A 23,957-nucleotide genomic window follows, 5' to 3' on the forward strand; every position below is an offset into this window, starting at 1 on the left:
TTTCAAATGTGTTATTTGTTTGGTCCATTTGCTAATTTTAAATAAAATTTATTTAAGGGCCCTTATATTTCTGAATCACAATAATATATATCATAAGAGCATTCTATATAGAGAGTTACACATATTATGTATTCAATTTTTCCTCAAGATACAATCTGGTATTTATGTCCTGGATATATGCATACATGCTCTTATTTCAGAGTAAACAACTTAACAAATCTAGACAAAAACATTCTCACTAAGTTACACTATTTTTGAGTAATAAAACGGATAAAGAGCATTGCAATATACCATTTACACCCAATGTATCCTTGGCATTAAAAATAATGGGTTTGTTGCACCTCACCCATTATTTCCATCTTTACTGCCTCAGACACATTATTTGAAAGTAAAGGATACTGCATTACCCTTTATTTCTTAAATATCAGCTAAATCCCTCACAAATTATCGGATGTTTAAATATGATAGACATAACAATATAACTAATCCTACATAAATTGTTTACACCCAGACTACTTTATATAATGATAGGTCCTTATTTATTAACCCTAACACCCAACCCTGCTTTTTGTTATCTGAAGTTAAAGAAATGAAAAAGGAGAGAAGATGAACAAAGAAGTCAGTTGGCACCCCCAAGATTCGAACCTTTGACCTCCCGCATGCCAACCACACGATCACCGACCGGTAGCTACACGGATTATCGCTGCCCGGCAGCAATTCTGTGAGCATATACCACTTAGGGTGATTGTGTCATCGCAGACCCTGGGATTCACGCATGCGCGGTATTTTTCATCGTGGTATTTTGTGGTTTTTATGGGTGTTAGGGTTAACATAGGCTGTAATTTGGAAAAATACATGTTATCTAACCCTAACACCCAACCCTGCTTTTTGTTATCTGAAGTTAAAGAAGAAACGAAAAAGGAGAGAAGATGAACAAAGAAGTCAGTTGGCACCCCCAAGATTCGAACCTTTGACCTCCCGCATGCCAACCACACGATCACCGACCGGTAGCTACACGGGTTATCGCTGCCCGGGCAGCAATTCCGTGAGCATATACCACTTCGGGTGATTGCGTCATTGCAGACCCTGGGATTCACGCATGCGCGGTATCTTTCATCATGGTATTTTGCGGTTTTTTTGGGTGTTAGGGTTAATAAAAAGACATGACCTTTCAAATTTGATTACTATTTGTGCCCTTATTCATCATAACATAATCCCCATCAATGAAGTAAACCAGCACTGACTGACTGGTGGTGAGAGATGGACTTGATACAGCATTGTGGGGTTATCAAGCTTCCAACATCACATCAGCAGATTGAATCAAATATGAAGAAATACACTAGTAGTTTTTACAAGCCACAGTCCAAATCTTAGTACACATTAGAAATACTATGTCCATGTCAAAACAATAAATTTAAATATATGTCTCAAGAAATAAAGAAAAACCTTAGTAATCAACAACAACATTCTGTAGACAATATTATTCTACATAAACAATGCGATTATAAAAACAAAATAAAGCTATCTTTGTTCTTTGACTCTGCTTTATGAAACATGCCTGCATTTCATACCATTTAGTGAAGCCTCAGAGTAACAGAAACTTGACAGATGTGAGATTTGAACTCATTTATAATGCTAAATTGTAAAGTGTTATATGTTAGATATTTTTTCATTCAAATTGTAGTCCTGCTATATTCACTCTGTAACTGATATCAACCAAACACTTTTCAGAATTTTCTGGACTAGAAACCTTCTTATTGTCAAACTACTTTTTGGTTCTAATCTCATTCCATTCAAGTCGTCTTTTGATTTCAAACACTTAGTAATGATAAAAGCAGCATTTTCAGGCAAAATGGCATAAAAGAAATACCCGGTTTAAGAGCACATTAAATAACTACCATGCATTGTGCAATACTCAGTGTCCCAAGAACTCTACCATTCACGTCTTACCAAAGTTTACATGTCTTAGTGTTCTTAGTGGGAAGGTGGGCAAAGGAATCTGGATTTTGTATAATTACAGGACACTGTTATCAGAAACTGGTTTACAATTGCAATTATTTTTTTCAAAATTATATCCAAAATCTAAAAAAAAGTGCATTTTCTTTGTTTGCAATGATTTTACAGAATTGGAATAATTTACCATCATTATGAACAGAAATAATTGAATATTGGTACATCTTTGAGCTTCTTTTTCCATCAAATTTAGTATATTAGTAAAATTTAAAACTCCCACCCCCTGGGCAAAAGAGCTACACACCTTCTGCTTTCTGATATTAAGCCTTATTCCTTTATTAAACATCAGTTTTTACACAATACAAGCCTTCCTTAAACCAGACAAGATGTGAAATTCAAGTTTTATGAGACACTTTAAAGCTGAGAAGCTGACACATCCCAGTGACCATTCAAAATGAATCAAGTGACACCACTACATAATGATGATGATGATGGACAGGCTACAATACAAATCTTGTGATACTTGGTGACAGTCTAATAGGCAATCTGTTTATACTTGGTGATAGTCTAAGCACATCAAAAAGTGTGTTACCATAGTAATCATGGTGTGTAAGCTTAACTTACCTGATTTGCCTCTTACAGGCTAGACTGAGGTTTGCAATGCATTATGGGAAGGAGACAAGTGGTTGTTAGTGATTCAAATTGATTTAGCAATTCAACATAAATATCTCTAGCTAAATGTTGACACTAATACAACAAAGGGCAGGGGTGGGCACAACTTTAGAATCTGGTAACCACTCCCGTCATCAGCCCTCGAATTAAGGATCTGAAGGGGCACAGCAACTTTTTTAGGGCAAGTTAATAATTGCCTTGGATTTTCACTGAAAAGGCAAGGCAGCACGGCAGTTTGTAATATTTCAAGAGGGCATCATGGCAACTGTTGAAAATTTGAGAAGGGCACCAAGGCAATTTTTCAAAAGTGAAGAAAACACACACAAACATAGATAGATGATTTTATAATGAAGGGGCAGGGCTGGGGCACCACGGCAACTTCATTAGAGGGCACTGCAAGTGACTGCCTTGGGTAAAGGACATATTTTGAGGGCATTACGGCAGTGGGGATGGGCAACCACGGCAAAATGCCATGGGTGCCGTGGGTTAATTCGAGGGCTGCCCGTCATACACTCTATGATTGTATTGAGAACAGTGCATACTCACGGAATATAGCACAGTTTTTTGGTGGCAAGCATTATTGTAATATATCCCAGGGGTGATATTGTATATTTTATGAAATTACATCAATGTTGAATGGTCTGCGTTTAACCTCTACCAGAATCTTCTTTCTGCGACCTTAATCCCTTCTCAGGATCTTCTTTAACTGGTACACTTTACACATTATAGTTTATTAAGTTTTTTAGAATTTGTCTGCATGCCACATCACCCACCTCATCATATGACTTCCTAACATTATTCTTTGTCCACTCTGGACAGCTTTGTGCAATCACTGAAGCCATAATATGATCTACTTTCTCTTGGGACAACACACCAAGTGCATGCAAATTAGCTTACTATTCTAATTTAGTTAGTTGGCTTCTGGGACTGACTCCACGTTGTGTTTCCAATCATTTACAGTAATTTCTAAACCAAGTTGTCTGCTGACATACAACATTACTTACCTTAGTTCACTCTTGACTTGCTTTGTTTCTCTGAAAAGTAAACAAAAATAGAACAAAAATATTATATAAGTGTACATCAAATACCGTAAAACCTTGTCTATAAGCATATATATGCCTCTAAACGGGTTTTTTTTAATGCAAGAGACGAGAGGCAGAAACTCTCAACAAAAACATTATTAGGAGTTTGAACAACTATATTACTGATATAGGCGACTGACCAAACACGTATTATTGTAAGACCAATCTATTGTAATGTGTTTGTGGAGGGTATTTGCCTTTCGTCTCTTTCGTCAAAAAATACCTCGTTTAGAGGCATATATGCTTGTAGACGGATTTCTACGGTATGTCAACACATGGTGCTACAAACTTCTTAATGTTTCACTGGTTCCTTACACTGTGGTCTCTTACCTCGACATACATACCATATGCACATCCCCATCCCAATACCTCCACTTGTAACGTCCTTCAACCAAGGACCAACTTTTTTCTGTCTATTTGACCCATTTGACTTTTTACCATCCAACCGTTACCATACTTTACACCGGCAAACAAGACCTAGTCTTATATGCGTTTCCTCATTTATTGCATTGATATGCTGGTATCTAGAGGGAACTATGAATATCCTTGGTTACCTGGTGTCCTCATTTAATATCAACCTATTTGTCAGGGCTACATCACCCCACCCTTACAAAAACACATCCAAACACACAGAAATTAGAGAGTCAATGAAATAAACTTACTCTGGTTTCTTGTTCTTGGCACTAAACAAGTTGCCATCCATTTCAGTAGCAGAAAACTCTTCACCTAGAAAATCCTGCAACACAAATGTATAGCAAAATTAAAATGTATGTCAATGTGATTGAAAATATGGTGTCATGGTTGGTGTGTGCAAGTGTGTATGAATAATCTAAAGAGGTTCTCAGTATTTGTCCCACAGTTTTGCCTGATTTTTCCCTCAGAAAGTTCCAAAATTCCATGAGATATTGGGATGTATTACACTAACATTTACGTTGCAACAAAAAACCTAAGCCTAAGTCCAAAACTTACTCTATTCCATACGATTTCTAATAGAACTACAACAGATTTGGACTTACAACAGGTTGTAAGACTTCTGATGCCTGGTGAAATGTTAGCAGATATGCAGCCCAGGTATGTTTTTTTATAATCATTTATTCTTACTTTTATATACCATTTCAAATTAGCATGCATGTTATCATATGTTTTTGAATGCCTTCTAGATTCTACATCACCACATTATACCGCCTCAAGATGTTTTACATTCTGAGTACTGTGACACATCTAGGTATAAACATTAAAAACAAAAAATCTTGGGCAAATTTTGATTATGTGCCAGGTATTAAATACAGGCTTGACACTAGGTGCCTGCTAAAATTGAGAAAGATTCTAGGTTTTTATTCAAGCTGTCTGCTTTATTGTCAAATCACAGGTGGTGCTATTCTGAAAACGGAGTGAACAAACTTTAGTCTTTGTGGTTCAGTAGTTGTTTCTTTATTTTGCCTCTAAATAAAGCATTGCTTTCTCATTTGGTAAGGTAGGAAGGAACATTTGAAAATAGGATTTTTTGTACAAATCTCTATTGGACTGGCATTTACTAGTGTGGAACCATAATACTCATGCTATTGTGTGAGCACATCCAGACCTCAAATACACCAATGCACAATGCTAATTCCCCTTCAAAGTTCACATGTTGTGCTATGTACAGCTTTCCAAGTAGAGTCTTAAATATTGTGATCCATTTTTCTTACTAAAAATCTGTTGCCCTCCACATTACATTTATTAGCACTGCACCTCAACATAACTTACAGAGTGCACTTATCTTGCAACTTAACTTTGAGGTCTAGATATGTCCAATCAAATCTTCAGCTAACTGTTAACTAGCTATTTTTTCTACAAGGTAATATACTACATATAACATAATTTGCTAGAATGTTTCAAAACATGCTAATTGTGTTAATAAGGCAGACTATTCAATTCACAGGTGCAATTATACTAGCTTTCAGAGAAGTTTGGACCTCTGTTGCTCTGATTGCCACGCATGATCTGTTAATAAGCAACATAAGAGGGGCTTTGAATTCCCTTTGTGACCCTTTATAAGCATGAATGCAGCTTTTAAGCATAATCAGCCAATCCGATTATCAGTCGATTGTTATGAAGATCAGATGATTGAATTAGCCAATTGGGACCCTACTTCCATTTTTACGCTGTCTATGCAATAAAAATGTCACAAAGTCCATTCTTCTCTGAAAGCAATAGTAGCAAGTCTACTTTAGGAAAGTAAAAACAAAAGAAAACAAAAAGAAAACAATTGTTATTCTATAAAGTTAACACATGCAAAGGGAAAACAAAAATTTAATACCACTAAATTAGAACTAATCAGAGCTATATTAAATCACATGCACACATGCAGAAGATTAGAAACAGGCAAAGAAATCTTGTCACCAAGCAACAGAGCAATTAATCACCATAGCAACAGAAAAAAAGAGTCAATCAACATAGTAACCAAATTTAAACCAACATACCTGACTGTTTCCTTGAGCAACTTGTGTAGGCTGTTTCCATAAAATATCATAAAATAATTTCACAAAACTTTAATAACTATTACTTTTAACTAGTATAACTGTCTCTCAAATATTCACTTAAACATATAATCACTTCCAATATCAAATGAAAGGACCTCATAAACACATTACTTTACAGAACAATACATTCAGGAAAACCAACATGAAATTAACATGTTAGTTTACATTGTATACAGATAAAAGTTCCTGAAATATTAGGCAAACTACGTAACTTCAAATTTCCAAAAATAATTGGGAAAAATCTGGAAAAATAATATATTTATAAATAAAGTTTTGACACAAAAAAAACCCCATTTGATAAACTAACCACACGAAAATGCAAATAACTCAATTTTTTTACACTATTTGTCATGTCAAATTGTCACATTTATCAGTCTGCGAAATAAAGTGACCAAACATCCACAATCATTCAGAATTTGGTAACATAAACATAGGGTTACATAAGTGCTCTTACCAATAAATCTGGTTCTACACCCAGACCAAAGAATTTTGAGCAGAAATCTTGTTCTGCCTGGCACATTGGTTCTATCTCATTCAGCATGGAGGTGAACACCTGAATGGGAAAAACCAAAGTAAAAGATTCAAATATAAGAGTTGACTCAAACCTCAAAGTAGTCCATAAATAATAAGAATGAAAACACTTTCGTGAACAAATATGACCTGAGATTGTTTGCACATTATTTTCCATAGTTGCTGCCTGTCCCCCAGTAGTCCATCTTTCCATCTTCATCTTCTTGCCATATCAAACTATTGATGTTTATTTTAACCACATTCTTAGTCAGTGGCTGTGGCTTAGCTTGTTAGCGCTGAATTTCATTGGTTTCTGTATGTGGTCTTTCACACGGAAGACAGCACCAACCGTGCCGTAGCGGAAGACGCTTGTCAAAGCGCGAGTATGAAGCACGTTCTATAATAATACGTGTACGAGATGGCAGTACCCGCAACTTTAACAGTAAACAAGTTTCATTCATTTCAGAAAAAGGGGTGTTTTCATGAAGATAATTTTTTTTTTTTAAATAAAACCATGTTAATTTATCAAAAAATTTTTTAATTAACTAGCTGCGCCGGCATCCACTACTCAAAATAGTGGACCCGCCTGTCGTCTATCACACGGTAGAGGATAGTAAAAACCAAAGTCCTCTCAACAAAAAAAACCCAGATATTCCTGTTTAAACAAGAAAATTCTCATGCCTGAACTCTTGGTAGGTCAGTACTCCTCTCCATCCCTGCTTTGCCGCAATTATTTGTTGAATTTTTATTTATACCTTTGCGCAACTATACCAATTATACCCACTTCCCAAATCAAACTGTTGATGGTCACTTAAATTTGAGTTCCCCCCCCCCCCTTTGTAAGTATCAATAAATCATGCACGGTCCATACTTCTCCCCTTTCGCCATCATTACCTATACTCTCTTTGTCAATCTTTTCAACACTACCTACTTACCATGTCAAACCGTTGATGATCACTTAAATCTGACTCTCCTCCTTTAAAAGTAGTGACTAAATCATGCATGGTTGGCACCTTGCCTTTGGGCCCTCTTATTCCAGCATCACTGATCTTCCTATCAGGCTTCACCTTTCCTTCAGCAGCTTTACCACCTTTGGGCCCTATTAATGCTTGGCGTGCTATCTCAAAGAAGTCTGCTAGTTCTCTCTCATACAGTCTATGTAATGATTCTGTGTAGATCTGTGGAGATATGTAACATGATATAATATATAGAACACTTCTGTCAATATCAAAAACTTGTGCAACATACTGACATACAGGTATTTAAAGACACAGCGTAGATACATACACGAAACAGCTGCTTCAATGACTTGATGTCACTCACTCACCAAAAGTGAAATTACTATAGTCAAGTTTGTTTCTTTTTTGTTTTGAGACAAAGCAATTCAAAACCACTGAATCCACTGTCGAGGATTGTAATTTGTTGTTCATTATTCAGATTCAGCAATTCAGAAAAGCGATTCTCACACATGCTCAGTGTTTACTTACATTTCCAGAGCGTCAAGCTGATCAATTGATTCAAATCGCTGAGGCAAAAACAACATCGCTTTTGCAAGTTTAAGAAATCTCAACTTCCCAGCGATATCGCTTGACACGTGAATGTGTCAACCAATCATATACATTACCAACTGGATCTATTATTTTGCTAATTAATTTACCTTTCTCGATTATTAACTTTTGGTGATTAAATAATTCAAAGCAATAATTATTGACAGCAACTGATGTTTTAAAAATGTGTTTTGCGGCATTTACAATATTTTAATTGTCGTCTGCAATCCCTATCGCCGTGATAAGTATAAATGCAAAAGCTCCGAGCGATGCATCGCAAAATTTGGCCATTGCCTATCACTTTCCAAAAGCGTTTCATCGCAATCGCTTGGCGATTAAGTATAAATTCAGCTTCAGACTAACTTATTAATCAAATCCATAGTCATTTAGATACGCACACACACAAACATTTAAAAAAGCAGCATTTACCTTGGAAAGTTTCTTAAAACTGGTATTGTCTGCTTTCTTCAACCACTGTATCAATTCAGAATATGGAATGAGATCTCTATGGAAAGAATGGTGCTTAGGCAGGGCTATACTACCAGATCCTGTCTCACCCATACCCATACCCTAAACAGAGAGAGCAAACTTATTGGGTTAACAACAAAATAATTAGCTTACATTATGTGTTCTTAAGATATGGTGTTATCAAGCAAACAGGGTTTGAAGTTCGGCAATTATTTGATATATAGACCACTTTACATCATTGTTTATCAACAAAGGCGAGGGATTGGTCTGTCGATATGCCCGAACGAACCGCTTCACTGTTCAATGGCTTTCTTGTACTATATGAAATGTGGTGGGAGATTTAAAATACACATGCCCTGAGCAGACTACGATGCGCACGCACACTGCAGGGGAAAGAACAATGGAAAGTACCATAATGCGTGCGCATACTGCCGGGCAATGACGTCACATGTCAAGTGGTCTATATGCACAAATATATTGTTTCTTATGTAACGTAAATGTTTGTCATCCCTGCCACAATTTGAATTTGACTGAATTTTAATGGCACCTTCATCCATGTATTGTTTACAATGTACTTGAGGTGAATCAAAATGTAGACAACAGACTTGTCAGTATTAATGTTATTCCATTTATGTTCTTGAACGTTTAACGCATCAGTGATGCATGCGTTTAACATATTAACATGCATAGATGTCAAATTGAAATACGATACACTATATGTGCGGTGCACCTCAAAAAATAGACATTTTAACAGGTTAAACTAGTACCAATGGCGCCGTACATGAGGAAAATGTTGGCAACATCCCTAACATGTCAGAAACTATTTATTATTATGATGTATTATTGTTAAAGAATGAATGTTTTGAGCAAGTTTCATGTAAATTATTAAGATAGTCTTCAGATTTCGTTTGAAGAATGGGAAATTGAAGGTTGAAAATGACTTGCATGTACACGTCTACCGCAATTGCAAAACATTTAACGGATCATGTGTGCGTTTAACGGTACATGCGTTTAACATTCCCATCCCTAGTCAGTATATGTACCAGACAACAAAGACCATTATGGCAGTCTCATTTACTTTGGCAGAGATCCAGATCAGTTGGCTATGTATTTTAACCATTGGTCACACAAAATATATTCACAAACAGTGGGGTTCACTTTTGAACCCCAATGGATTTAAAATGAAAAAATATTATTTCATAACATATCACACCTGTAGAATTATATGACATAATGTAATGGCTGCTCCCCCTTATATTTACCTGCTGTATAAACATGCTATTGAGATGAGTCGCTAGTCTCTGTGCAAATTTCTCTTGTAGATTTGTAAGGAGTTCTTGTTGATCTGTGATGGCTCTCATCTTACTCAATCCTGTACCAAAATAAAAATGTGATTTCATATTGAGCTACGTAAATACATTAAAATCTGCTATCTGGTTTGCAAAACAAGGCAGCATTAACATGTAAATTCACCCTATCATCAAAAAAGAGTAAATAAATAATATCAGTCAATTTACAATATATTTCATTTTTAGGCTTCATTCCCCCCAATAATCTTATTTTTGCAACTGTTTTACCGCTTTATTTTAAAATGTAGTTCTCACTCTGTCATAGCAACTGCTGCTGTTTTAAATGTTTTCAGGACACCTTCTAACATGATTGGATATTCATAATCTCATTAAATATGCGAAGTCTGGGATCCAATCAAAAGAAATTGATTACCTGACCCTGCACTTATTGTGCAGTCATTAATAACTCACAATGACTTCTGGAACACGGCGTACACGCTACAATGACTTATGCGTGTCAGGTTTTGTTTTGGGCCTTAGTACTGTGCCCGAGGAAAAATTTCCCACAATGACCTCAAAATAGGTGGTGCGCAGTTATTATTGTCTAAATCAAGACTTCAACAGCCACTTTTATTTTTCAAAGTCTGATAGTGGTAATTCTACTATATGGAATTATAAATTTGATTGCTGTAACGGATGCATCCCAACTTGTCTTCGGTGCCTTAGCTGAAAGAGAGTTTGCACATCATTTTAACCACATTTTTCATCCAAGTTTACCCTTACAAAAATTAACCAGGCCTTCGCAGCATGCTGGAGGTTAAGCAAATTCACACGTGTTGCTATGTGTATGGCCTTAGAATGTGATCTGCTTCCAATCTGCATAAACTTTCGTACAACAGATCTAAGTATAATTTGAAATATATGGCGTCATCAAGCTAAATGAGTTGTCAACCCCTCGCAGGGGTACAAACTATCTCCAGTGTACAACAGCTTGCTGAAATCAGTGAAACCAACTGGCAACTCTAGTAGAAGATCTTCTAGAAACACTGATCTCAGCAGCATCTCACACACCATTACCCACTGAGGAAGGAACCAGTTGGTTCCGAAATATTTGGGAAAATAACCTGGTGAGTGCAGTTGAAAGTTTTAATCTTTTTACTTCGAGTTGTCTGCCGTTAATATTGATTTTGAGATATACATGTAGCCAATAATAGAATTCAACTTTCTTTGTATTTTATTGTTCTGAGCAACACTAACATGATCACATGTCCAGAATTGTAAGTCTAATTGTGATGGAGCTGTTAGCAAAATAAAGCTCAGAAAATGGCATTGCAATTGAAAACTGAATTTTGGTTTTACTTGATTAACTAGTCATTTGGCTTGATTGCATCTGATCTGTCAAAAGCATTACTTTTGCTTAGCCCAAATGCCAACTCCCTATCCAAGTGACAGGCCAAGCTAAGACACTGCTGGCCTTCCCTCATCTTACCGGTATGAACTTTAGTTTCCATCTTCTCCTGGAGACATTCTGCAGCAGAGGTGCATTCCATGATGCCCTTAGGAGAGCCCAAGTCACCTCTGTCTAACAGAGCCATCTGGTATTGATGTGGTATGTCCAGTTTCTTCATTGCGTCCTTCAACTCTTTTGTTAATTTGGCATGATTCTGACTCTGGATCTGTATCATGGAGTCCTTCTGCTCCATGATCTCCATGTGAACTCGAACACCCTGTAATGGTCATGATAAAAATAGGTAATACAATCAAGGTTGTGATATTAAAAAGACGGACATTCAGCGTCAGTTGATTCACCCCTGTACAAGTGGACAGGCTTCATATTGTTGTTGGGTGACAGGCTCCGTCTATCTACCATTGCTACCGGCCCTTGTCCATGCTCCAAGTTGCTCTGCATGGCAAGGTTACTGTTGATTAATTAAACACCCATTGAACTCTCCAGAATTGATAAAATCATAAAAATTAAACAGTATCATTTTAATGCTTATAACATATACTTTCTTAACATGAAATAAAATAAAATTGACCAGGGGCTGACTTTACGAGAGGCTCGTAGTGGATGGTCACAAGTGTGGACAAGTGTATAATTACAAAAATCAATTTATAGTAATTGACAAATGCCTGTAGATGTGGCTACTGCAACTGCTTTGCTTACTTTTAAATATATATATTCTCACCTCTAATTTCTTGTCATAATTATCCAAACTCTCCTCCAGACTGCCGACCTCCCGTAAACCTTCATCTAAGACGTGCATGAGTCGTGCAACTTCTTGCTGAGACTCAATGATGGAATGGATGTTAGCCTGAAATCACACACACATATATGTAAGTATACACAATCATACTTCATCTTAAATAATATTTCTTATATTAATAAGGGTGTGAATCACTTGTTTGTACTGTTTTGTAGCATAATGTTGTCAAGTCAAGTAGGCCTATATCTTCACTTGTCTCACACAGACCAACCAATTCATATTTTGCTTTTTGAGACACATTTCACATAGTTTTTAAGCATCAAGCGTTTCTCACTGACAACATACAACAGAATGGATGTTACCATGAAATCATAGCTATAACATTTCACACTAAGTTCAGTGGCGTACGCAGGCTGCTCCTACCTGGGGGGCTAGAGAAAAGGGTTTTTTTTAAACACTTATAAAAACACATTTTCATCCCTCAGACAGATAAGGTTAGGCACAGCTAATTTTGTGGTGTGGTATCAACAATATCATTCAATTCATGGCAATTATTGTGGATCATTTTCAAACTATACATATTTCCTAACTTCTTCATTTACTTTCAGGCAAGCAATCTACACTTACCCCATCTAATACAGACAAATCATTGGCCAACTGCTCCACAAAAGCTTCAGCATTGCCGATAGCAAACTCGCATTCATTCATCATCCTTTCCAGATCCTTCTCCTCTCTTGGAGACAAGGCCTGGTAATCATCTGAAGAACTTAACCCATCCTCTGGCTGGCTTAATACCACGACTCTGGTCCTCAAGTGACACAAACTCTGTTAGATTTTCAACAAAATGATAATGATAAATATCATACTATCAAGGATTTGTTTTGTTTGCTAGGCATATATCAAATTCAAAGTGTGGATTGGTGGGGTTAAGGGGTACTACACCCCTGTGGTAAATTGTGACTATTTTTGCATTTTCTCAAAAATAATAACACACGGTAACAAAATTTATGTATATATTATTGGGGCAAGGAATCCAATTACTACACTGAAATTTCAGTGACTCAAGACAAGCGGTTCAGTTTGTATGATAGGAAATGAGGTACATCCTAGCGGTACCTCTTTTCTTATCATAAATAACAAATCGCTTGTCTTGGGTCACTGAAATTCCAGTGTAGTAATTGGATTCCTTGCCCCTATAATATACATAACTTTTGTTACCACAGTGTTATTAGTTTTTGAGAAAAATGCAAAAATAGACACAAATTTATCGAGGGGTGTAGTCCCCCCTTAACATGTTTGTATGTATCTGTCTAAAATGGGGTAAGTCACATTGAGTGCATTTTGTGATAAATTGCAAAGAAGATGGCTATGTCCATGAAGTTTCAATGCAAGGTGGTTTTATATCCATGCAGTTTCAATGCTCTACCACATTATTTCACTATGAAGCTTGAACAGATAACTCTTTGTAGCAAAAACTGACTTAAATATTTTTATGATTATGTGACTTAACCCCATTTTAAAACTAGCATCCTCATTGATGATGAATTCATATTGATCTGAATGGACACAAACAACTAAAAAATTGGTCTCTTGTAGCATTTGGTCTTTGTTGAGTCAGCTAAAATTGACTCTTTGAAGTAATTACAACTATGACTACCTTGATATCAAAATTCGATGATGACCCCTTGTGCACAGAATCTATGGAATTCAAACCCATTTATTTCTGTTCTTCCAAAATGACTTTTAATGTTGATACTGAAGACTGGTTACAATACAACTTAAGATGATATGGTTTATCCTCCCCCAATTATGTTAGTAGTAACTGTTTATAACCAATAGAATGCAACCTTATTATACAATAAATGAAAATGGAAACACTTGACCCAAGAATGAAATAGTTAGGGGTGGGGGCACATTGGAAAATATAACTGATATTTGGTTCAAAAAATAGGAATAGTTCAGGAATGTAATAGTAATGAAGCTGTTTTGAATCTTGTTTCTGCTTCTTAAGAATAAATAAATATTTTAAATGCCAATAGAGTGTTTGGACTTGGTAACATTGATCATCTAAGTGTACACAGAGTAGACATGGCTTTTTGAAAACTGCCTGAAAAAGCGTTTGAATTCAGCCTTAAATCCCCAAAACAGGTTGAAAAGGTAAAAATGTGTAAATTTGGACAACAAAACTGCCTGAATTCAGGCAAAAGCCCGAAAATTCTAATGCCTGACGGAGCACTCAACTTACGCACAAACTTCCTTTTGCATATGCTTGTGCACTATTTGCACCATTTTTAAGTTCGCTGACACACCCCTCGCTTATCGTCGACCCCATGGGCAACATGCCTACCTTCTGCAGTGTGGTTTAAGATGTTTTTAGTTAGTAATTGAGTACTTTTATGTGTGATTTTGTGCAGAGTCCTCATGCAACAAAAGGGTCAATGGCACTGAGTGTATGTACTGGGAAATGAGTTTGAGCTGAGGATAGAATGAAATAGTTAGCCACTTTTGGCATGGAACCCCAAAACTGTACAAACCTCAACCACTGAGTGAGATATTATGCATATACACACATAAGTAAATATTCGGCTGCCTTAGTTTTAAATGAAAGTGTTAGATATAAGCATTATTTGCTTTGTTTGAAGTTGGTTAAATAAAACTTATTAGAGAGTAATAATTAAGGCTGTTAAATGCATTTAGCATTGTTAATGTATTATACATAATAGCATTAAGGCTTACAATGTAGATACCACACTTTTAAACTGAACAATTGTAACATAAAGGCAAATGCCCACATTTACTTTTGCATTCCCAATTAAATTAGCAAATAGCAAAAAACTGCTTAAGTTTGAAAACATACATGTATATTTCATTAGTAACCAAAGTTAGTTTGAATTTAGGATTGTCTCCATTTTCAGCACTTTGCATGGGCTAGGGCAGATAGAAAGTGGAGGGTGGGTTCAGAAGATGTGCCAGAAGAAGCTTAAGTTTGGATCACCACCTCCACAGGCATCTGTATCATTTACCACTTCACTTTGGATAGGGAGGAAGATGAGTGCAATAATATATATTAATCACTTCAATTAGGGTGGAAATGAATGGAGGTGGACTGGAGGTGGAGTGTGGGTGGGTTGCATGCCTGCTGCAACTTGGTCATGTAAGTTCCTTGTGTAAACCTCATCATGTTTCAAATCAATAACTTTTCTTAATTTAGTAAATTTACAGGTAAGTGCTATATCATAATTATCCACTTCACTTTGGGTAGGAATGAAGTTAAGTATTGTAAACCCACACATGTAATATTTATTGCACTGATTCCAAAATTGAATAGACAAACTGTCAGCATACCGTATTGTCTGTAATAAACGCTCCTCCTCTAATAAACGCCCCCCTCCCAATTTTTCAATGAAAAATTGACAAAAATGCAAACATTTCCATGCCATAACGTGTAGGTAAGCTTAAAATTTACACATCAGTCATGTCAGTCATGATCACTATATTGCATGGTCAAAACCTATTATGACTCAACTCCCATCCATTTCATTGCCTAAGTATGGTAGAATTTCATTAATTCCATGCACTCACCGGTATAATTTTGTTGTATTTCCCACAAAAATGTTATTTTCCTTGGGCGCCGCCATCATATAGTACCCACTACAGTATAGTCGTAAACCCCTCCTTTCAACAGGAGCACCATCGGGAAATTGAACCCGATTTTTAAGCTTTTTTCACTGACAATTCACTTCCAATAAATGCCCCCCTTTTGGAAAAATGCAACGTCCCTGGGGTGTTTATTACAGACAATACGGCATATTTATAAATCTGTACATGTGTTATCAATGATTTGCAATGATGATAATAATTTTTTCATTCATATGAAAACAAAAACCTTTAGTTAGTTAATCCACTCCGCTGCAAGACAGATAGGCATCTATTTTGATTAATAGCCAATAAATATGCAGCTATGTTGATGAACGACATAAATACTATTTTGTCATAATATTCAGTTGATTTTTGATGAGTTAATGTTAGATACCTTCATCTGCATGAGGAACAGACAAGTTGTTAGTATAAATAGAGCAAAGGGCAACAATTGGATAATGTAATTATCACAACTTCCAAGTTTCCTTTAGCACTAAAGAAAATGTTTCACTCATTTTAAATAATTTAAAATCAACCTATAAAAATGTGCTTCAAAGCTAACAACCTCTCACTCAGACAGTTTCTTCTTTAAATTGCCAACATTTTGTTGTAAATGTTAATCATGCAAATGTGACAAGGAAACTTGGAAGATCTGATGCAACAGATGCCCAATGTATCCAATGTGATCATTGTTATCATAATAATTAAATAACCAATTAGTGCTCTGTTGGTGTAGTACACATACATACCACTGACTGATGCTCTGTAACCTACAAGGATTATGGTATACATGGAAATACAAAATCAACCAAAAGAAAAACACAATGACACATAAAATAAAACTAAAGTGAGAAATCAAATAATATGGAAAATAAGCACATTTTAAAACATTACAGTAGAGAATTTAAACGTAACAGAAAGATACAAAAATTGCACATTTTGACATTTAAACAACATCAAAACAACACTGCACAGTTTTCACATACTTGTCTTATTTAAGATTGTTGTAAATTCAAAACATACTCCCAATGTGAGAAAAATACAGCACTAAATATTTGGAATCAAACAAATATCTCACAAAATTTAGCGCTGTATTATTTTGGAGAAGTAGCAGTGCAAACCTGAGACAAGGATTCTCAAATCAGTCTGAGATATGTAAAAACTACTTGTGTTCTTCATCGTTTGCACATCAGAGAAATCCTACACAAGTGTCCATTAATATAAACTAAATAAAAAGAGATAGGAGAATTGGGACTCTCTGCTATCTTTGTTCAGCTATGGAGGATTCATGTTTTTCCCGAATGAATTTGGAACTATTGTCTGTTTGAGCTTTGATGACACCTCGGTCACTTTTTAAGTGGTGCCCTGTTCAATTCTTAGCAAGATTTATTTGCTTCATTGCATTCACACCTATAAACCTCCTCCAATAGTGAAAGAAATGTGTCCATTGCATCATCATGAGGTATCACCACAGCAGAAACGTATTATAATTGCTGCTAGGTGCAATATTTAAAAAACACTTGGTGGCATGACACACCGATTGCATTGAAGGAGTTACAAAAGCACATATTTATCATAAGTTTTGTCACAAAAAGTGTTTTAGTTTCCACATTCTGTCAGCAAGGATGACAATAGCCCCAGATTTTCCTCCATGGCTGTTGGTGGCAATAGACAGGCAGAATAGAGAGCCCTGACTCTCCTTTAATCTATTTTTTGACATGCTCTTGTTTTCTGGGGGTTTTTTTTTCCGACTTACCTTCCATTAAGGAGGGCTTCACATTGATGAAATCAGGCTTGTTGAGTTGTTTCAAATACCTCTGGGTTAACTATGTGGAAAAAAAGTAAAAAGTAAAATGCATCTTTTTTTTTCGTTCAATTGCCTGACCTTGATTACAATTAGTTACACATTCATGTAACAATAGTGCTAATGAAACCAACACATGAGAAATGGGAACATTTTTGACAATAAAGCCACCCATTGCATTTCACTGTTTGCCAGGAAAATAGTCAGAGAGTAACATGAGTAAGTGTAAATTTCACCTTAATCAGGTAGTCCCGCTTGGCTAGTTCTCCACAGAAGAACTGACAATACACCTGTTACTTTGATGACAGACAGAAAAGAATTTACATGGATATATTTTAACCTTGATTAATTCCCCAAGAAACTTGAACCAAAAGTGTGGCTTTCACTATAAGCATGTGCCTGGTCTTACAATTAGAGTCTGATTTTCCCCAAGGATACCGAATATATGTCCTACATACATGTAGTATGACTACAACTGGCCAGATTGACTTTCACTTCCACCTCTGTTTTTTTTTCAAGTGATATCTTTAACACACAAACTTACCCTACCCACTGCCACACATACACATCCCTACATAATCCTGCTATCAAACATGGACGTTGGATAACACTAAAACCCAAACATTGAGGACGCAACTTTAACTATCTGCTAGTGGACACACCTGGTCAAACTGCAGCAAACCGCGGACCTTTCATATAGCCGTCTATGGGACATAGTGTCAAACATATTACACTATCAACAATCTATTGCAGCTGTAGTAAATTGAGGATGGTCTCCATTGCAGGTGCATCCTCATTTGATAGTTGTGTGTCCTACATACATAGACACATTGCATGCATACATAATAAAGAATTTAAGACCGACTCACAAAAATGAGACAAAATACAACTTACTTTCCACAATGATGCTATGAAACTGTTTTTCTCAGCAACATTACTCGCCAGCCATTTGTATGCCTTCTCAAAATGAAGATCAAAATCAGGAACATCCTGCAAAGCAAAAAATGGACAAAAAAGCCTCATGTTTAAGCTAAGAAATAGGATTGCTGCAGAATGTAGATTTTGTATGCTTTTAAAAAAGTTCATGTTTTTGTGCAAAGATTATTCATTACTACATGCAATTGTTAATAAGCATGTGAAATATTAAATGATTGCATTTTTCTTGATTATAACCTAAGCTAATCTTTCAATGTGCAGAAACTGTTCTCCTAACATCTGCACAAATTCTCTGACTGTGGTTTAGCTTGCAAGTGCTGAATTTCATTGGTTCCTGGATGTTGTCCATCTACCGCATCATCGCCGAACATGCTTGTCGAGGCGCGAGTTCTAAAGCGTAATACTAATAAGCAAACAAAATTGCAGAACGCACAACCAGTCCAAAACGTTAAACAAGTTTCGATAATTTCAGAATAAAAGGAGTTTTCATGACAGTACCTAAACTTTTGCTTTTAATATAATAACAGAGTGTTAAGTTATTAAAATTATATTTATCCAACTAAGAATGTGATTGTGAATAAACAAAATGAATATTTGTTTTCACTATCTGTGTGATAAGATGATGATTGGCGGGTCCGATGTTTCATAGTCGTCAGCTTTCTACTCAAAATATTTTTACCGTATTTTCAGTGATTGTTTTAATATATTTAAATGTTATAAATGTGATGGCAAGATGTTTCTGTTTTTATTTTACTTCCTAAACCTGAAGATTATTATTTTTCTTGTGTTTTGATTGTGGTATCATGGTTTGATGTTTGTTTAGTTGGTTGGTTAGCAGATTGCTTGGCTCATAGTTTCATGTTGTTTTAGTTTTATTTATTAATCTCATCATTTGTCTTTAATGTGTATAATGTATCTCATATTTAGATGCAGGCCACCATCTTGGCTTGTTGCTGTAGGCAGTTCACTTGTTGTTTCCCCCACCTCATTATATGTCTTAGTTATTTACTGATTTATTTATTACCTTTCTTATTTATTTACTGAATTTGTTTACTTATTTATTTACTTAGTTCACTTATTCCTGTACTTGTTGTTTACTTATTTGCTTATTTACTTATAAATTTATTTACTCCTTTTACTTATTACTTGAACCATTTAACAAATGCACAGACAGCAAATAAGAAAAATATTTTACATGAATCAAGAACATCTAACTAAATTTGGCAACAGAAATAAAGAAGAAATGGCAACCTGCATGCAATCCACATGCTTCATTTTCTTGAGTCAGTACTCCGTACCTACACAAGGAGGATGGTCCTATCAATAACATAATTCCATTGTTTTCTTTGGTATCCTCATTGACCTTCGGATATATTAGTGCTGAAAAGCATTTTGTTTCGATTATGCAAGCAAAAATGTGCCACACAATGGGTTATTGCATTATTCTATGGGTCTTCATATGCATATTTGGATACCATATCAAAAGGGATTGGAATACTGGCATGAAACTCATGCATGAAACTCAAGTATGAGTGGGTGTCAACATCATTCAACTAAAGCAAACATAGCATGGGATTAAATTGGGCCATCCTCCTCCTAACTATTCAAATACAGTATTTATCATTCTAACAAACTTACAACATCTGGGGCTTTGTCATCACCTATCTTGACTTCCGATAGAAGCCATGATTGACTCGTCTTATAGATTGAGTATAATATGGAATTTAACATACAAATGTACATAATTATTTTAACATACAAAACTACATATTTGAAAACTACATATTTGAACATGAAAAGTAGACATGGAATCCTAAAAAAACTCTTGTGCATCCATCACTTCATTTCCACTCTGTATATCAACAAGCTGCTGATTAATAAGAAGGCAATCAAATCGGCCTGAAGACTTTCGCATGATTACTTCAAGTATGCTTGGCAAGATATTTCACCAGATTTTGGCATCACATACAATTGACCACTTTACCAGCAACAACTTGATTGACAGCTAAATCTAAAGAGCATTTAACCATAGTCTATATGGCCTAACACCAACCAGTTTCCTATAGAACTCTCAGTGCAACAATACTCAATATGAGGCTTGCACTAATAAGGAAGAAGCAGAAGAAGAAGAACTTACTTCCCATGCAAAATCTAATGTCTGTACCCTTAATCATGAGGCTTTATGTGACTTTCTTCACCCTGGAAAATGCCTTTGGGTCTGTTAACCATGACCTTATCAGCAACTCCTTATCAAGGTTGAAGTTTCCTCAAAATATCATGTGATTTTCTTCGACCTGGTCACCAAGATCTTATCAAGGATAAAGATTCCTCCTAACATCCTGGGTTACATTTGAGAACCTTTATTCCAATCTTGAAGGCTGTGTCGTTACCACTGATCTACTAAAGGCAGTTAAAGTTATGTCCGCATCTACTAACTTTAAATTTCACAAAGGTGTCTTAACACCCACTGCCACATTTTTGTCTGTTTTCAATCCAATTTTAGAAAAATTACAACAAAATGAAGCATATATGGATATTCAATCAACGACTCTAAATATGTCACGACACAAGTTCATTCGCGGAAGACTTAATCCCCACGAATAGGAGAACTCACCAGTGACCAACATATTTCCAATGAAATCTCTGAGTGGACTAAATCATCTTATGCTGAAACCAATTCAATGCAAATCTCCATCTATTGTGAGTGGCAAACCCACTCCAATTGTTTTTAATCTTGTTGAAAATGATGTCAACACAATCCAAGATGATCCTCATGAAATTATTGGATCTTTCTGGGAAGCAGGGAGATGCTTTTGATCATGTCAAGGACCATTTTTGTCCATGACTTGACCAAAACATCTCTCCTTGCTCTTGATTCAGTTGTTCATAAGCACATTAATAGTTGGTGTGGTCTTGCTAGATTTGCTAGATCCAAGGGTATCCATATAAACCAGTTTGTCAGTTTATCAACTTTACTTTGAATGTCATATTTTAGCTCATTTGTCCTCAAGAACAAATACTGACTCCAAAGTCAATGTTACTCTTGACTCTCGCCTTGAAAGGGAAAAAAATGGTCTGAAAAGTTTTTGATCACGACCTGTCAAAATTTACCATGTTGATCACAATTCTTCTGGTATCTTCCAAAATCTTGCTCTCGTTAATGAAAGCTCAAAATCCATCATCATTATTGACCTCAGTAAACTGGCAAAATATATCCACTAGACGCATGGACAAACAAATTAAATATGCTTGTTCAACCATAGATTTTTGAGAACAAGAGTTATGATGCAAATCTATTTTGTATTGACATAGGCAGTAGAGACCTCATCACAGTCTCAAAAAGTACAAACCAATGAAGCAGGTCTTTCACACATTTTTAGAAATATCTCTGTCATTGTGCAATTCTTTGTTCATAGTCAATTTTGTACTCAAAATATGACCATGACTGGTCGATCTTTTTATTGCAATTGTTTCAGGGGTGGCAATAGTTCTTGCAATAATTTTTGTCCTGATGTGTTATTGTACAATATGCCTGGGGTCAATCTGGGTCATTGTACCTACTCCACCCTTATGTCTGGTCTTGTTTTTTCTTCTCTATATATTTGCATGTGTATTATTAATAAATTGAAATGATGAAACTAATTATTTAGGTTAACTTACAACATCTGGGGCTTTGTCATTCCATGAACTATCTGGAGTTCTGATATATAGACGCCATGATTGCCTCCATGTATATTCAGTTTTTAAAACTTACAACATCGGGGGCTTTGCCATCAGGCTCAGAAATTTGTCAGGAATCTATTCTCATAGAGATTCTTATAACTGATTTGCGTAAATCTAAAGAGATTCTCGCAGATTTTTAGTAAATGGGGTGAATCTATAAAGATTCTTGTAAAATGCTGTTGCCAGAATCAAATGAATTCTCAGAAGGTGAAATGGAATTCTACCCCAGTCATCAACACAATCAGTCCTAGAGTTCTGATTTAAAGCATATAATTGGCTCTTCTTACAGATTGAGTATAAGGCAAAAAAAAAGTTTGTCTCAAAGCTTGTACGCGGCATTTGTAAAATCATGCAATTTGAAAAAAAAGAAATGCATAATTTTTTTTATTTTAATTTTTTAAATAATTTTTTCCTGAAAAATTCGGTGAAAATCAGATTTTTTTCTCAAAATACCATAAAAATAGTAAAATACCAAGTTGGGAATAAAAAAAAAATCACATTTCGCATTTGTTTTTAAACCACTTGTGAGCTTTGAGACAAACCTTTTTTTTGCCTAATATATCCAGGTTTAAAACTTACAACATCTGGGGCTTTGCCATCAACAATCTTGAGTTCTGATAGAAGCCATGATTGCCTCTTCTTGTAGTTATCCTTGTCCACTTTCTTCACTTTATGAATGGACACCTGGGCTGGTTGGTCAGTAGTCACTGTAAACAATAGGTAGATGACAGGAATCAAAATTTACAATAATTACCACATAAGTTTTGCTTGTCCCCACACTTGATTTGGGTTGGTCATCAAACAGTCTTCACTGAAGAGTCTCAATTAAAATAAATCTTGTGTAGTGAGTTGGAATTCACATCATATATCACATAAATTTGTCAATACTTCATACTTTGTTTTTCAGTGACAATCTGTTGCAAGAATATACTTTCACATATTTAACCCCAAAATCTCCAAGAGAAAATGGAACTATGTGTACACCTAAATTTAATACAGGATTTCATTCTTTATACTGTCATCAAGTAAAAAGTTTCCAAGTTCTTTATTATTGAGTTAAGTTTTCTCATACACCTCCTTCAGTTCAACATACAATTGTACTTGTGATCATATTCAACCTAATTAGCACCCTAACACCCCATCCCTGAAAACTTTCATCATTTTCTAAGGTCATTCTAATGACTGTATAAAGCATACTGTAGGCCTATAGATGATGTGTGGAGTGTCACTTACCTACTACACAGAGGAAGCTGACTTTCTTCTTCTTGCCAGCTTTGGTGACATGTACTACAGCAATGAGTCTCTCATCATGAGGGAGGAATACATCCCTCTGGAGGGTATGCCTGATGGCAGTCATCGTCTCTCACTATCTAGGTTACTTGCTGATGAAGAATATACAAAATAACACACAATTTTAGCAAATGTATGATAAATAGGTTCACACCCTAATTTCTATTATTATAGATTCCAACCAATCCTAGAGAAGCATAATTTTTATGTCAAACAGTCAAACCATTGCCTGAAATTAGGAACAACAATTTGATTTGATTTGTGAAATCTTTATTGAGGGATTTAAACTACTTCAGTGGTTAGCACTGCTTTCTA

At 35.7% G+C, this 23,957-nt stretch overlaps 1 protein-coding gene across 1 annotated transcript in view; it reads right to left on the minus strand.

Moving 5' to 3' along the window:
• LOC140161258 (exocyst complex component 1-like) overlaps positions 1–23,719 on the minus strand; it is a 37,861-nt gene extending 14,142 nt beyond the window's left edge. The window contains 16 exon segments of the mRNA XM_072184719.1: positions 2,578–2,601; positions 3,630–3,659; positions 4,370–4,443; positions 6,170–6,199; positions 6,684–6,782; positions 7,675–7,917; positions 8,716–8,856; positions 10,017–10,126; positions 11,533–11,770; positions 12,233–12,358; positions 12,878–13,042; positions 13,044–13,075; positions 17,646–17,715; positions 18,588–18,683; positions 22,932–23,059; positions 23,586–23,719. Of these exon segments, the coding sequence (XP_072040820.1) occupies positions 2,578–2,601; positions 3,630–3,659; positions 4,370–4,443; positions 6,170–6,199; positions 6,684–6,782; positions 7,675–7,917; positions 8,716–8,856; positions 10,017–10,126; positions 11,533–11,770; positions 12,233–12,358; positions 12,878–13,042; positions 13,044–13,075; positions 17,646–17,715; positions 18,588–18,683; positions 22,932–23,059; positions 23,586–23,709 (1,730 nt within the window). The 5' untranslated portion in view covers positions 23,710–23,719.
• Positions 23,720–23,957: the final 238 nt, after the last annotated feature.

The sequence above is a fragment of the Amphiura filiformis genome, chromosome 9, assembly GCF_039555335.1.
Source record: "Amphiura filiformis chromosome 9, Afil_fr2py, whole genome shotgun sequence".
Taxonomy (NCBI): Eukaryota; Metazoa; Echinodermata; class Ophiuroidea; order Amphilepidida; family Amphiuridae; genus Amphiura; species Amphiura filiformis.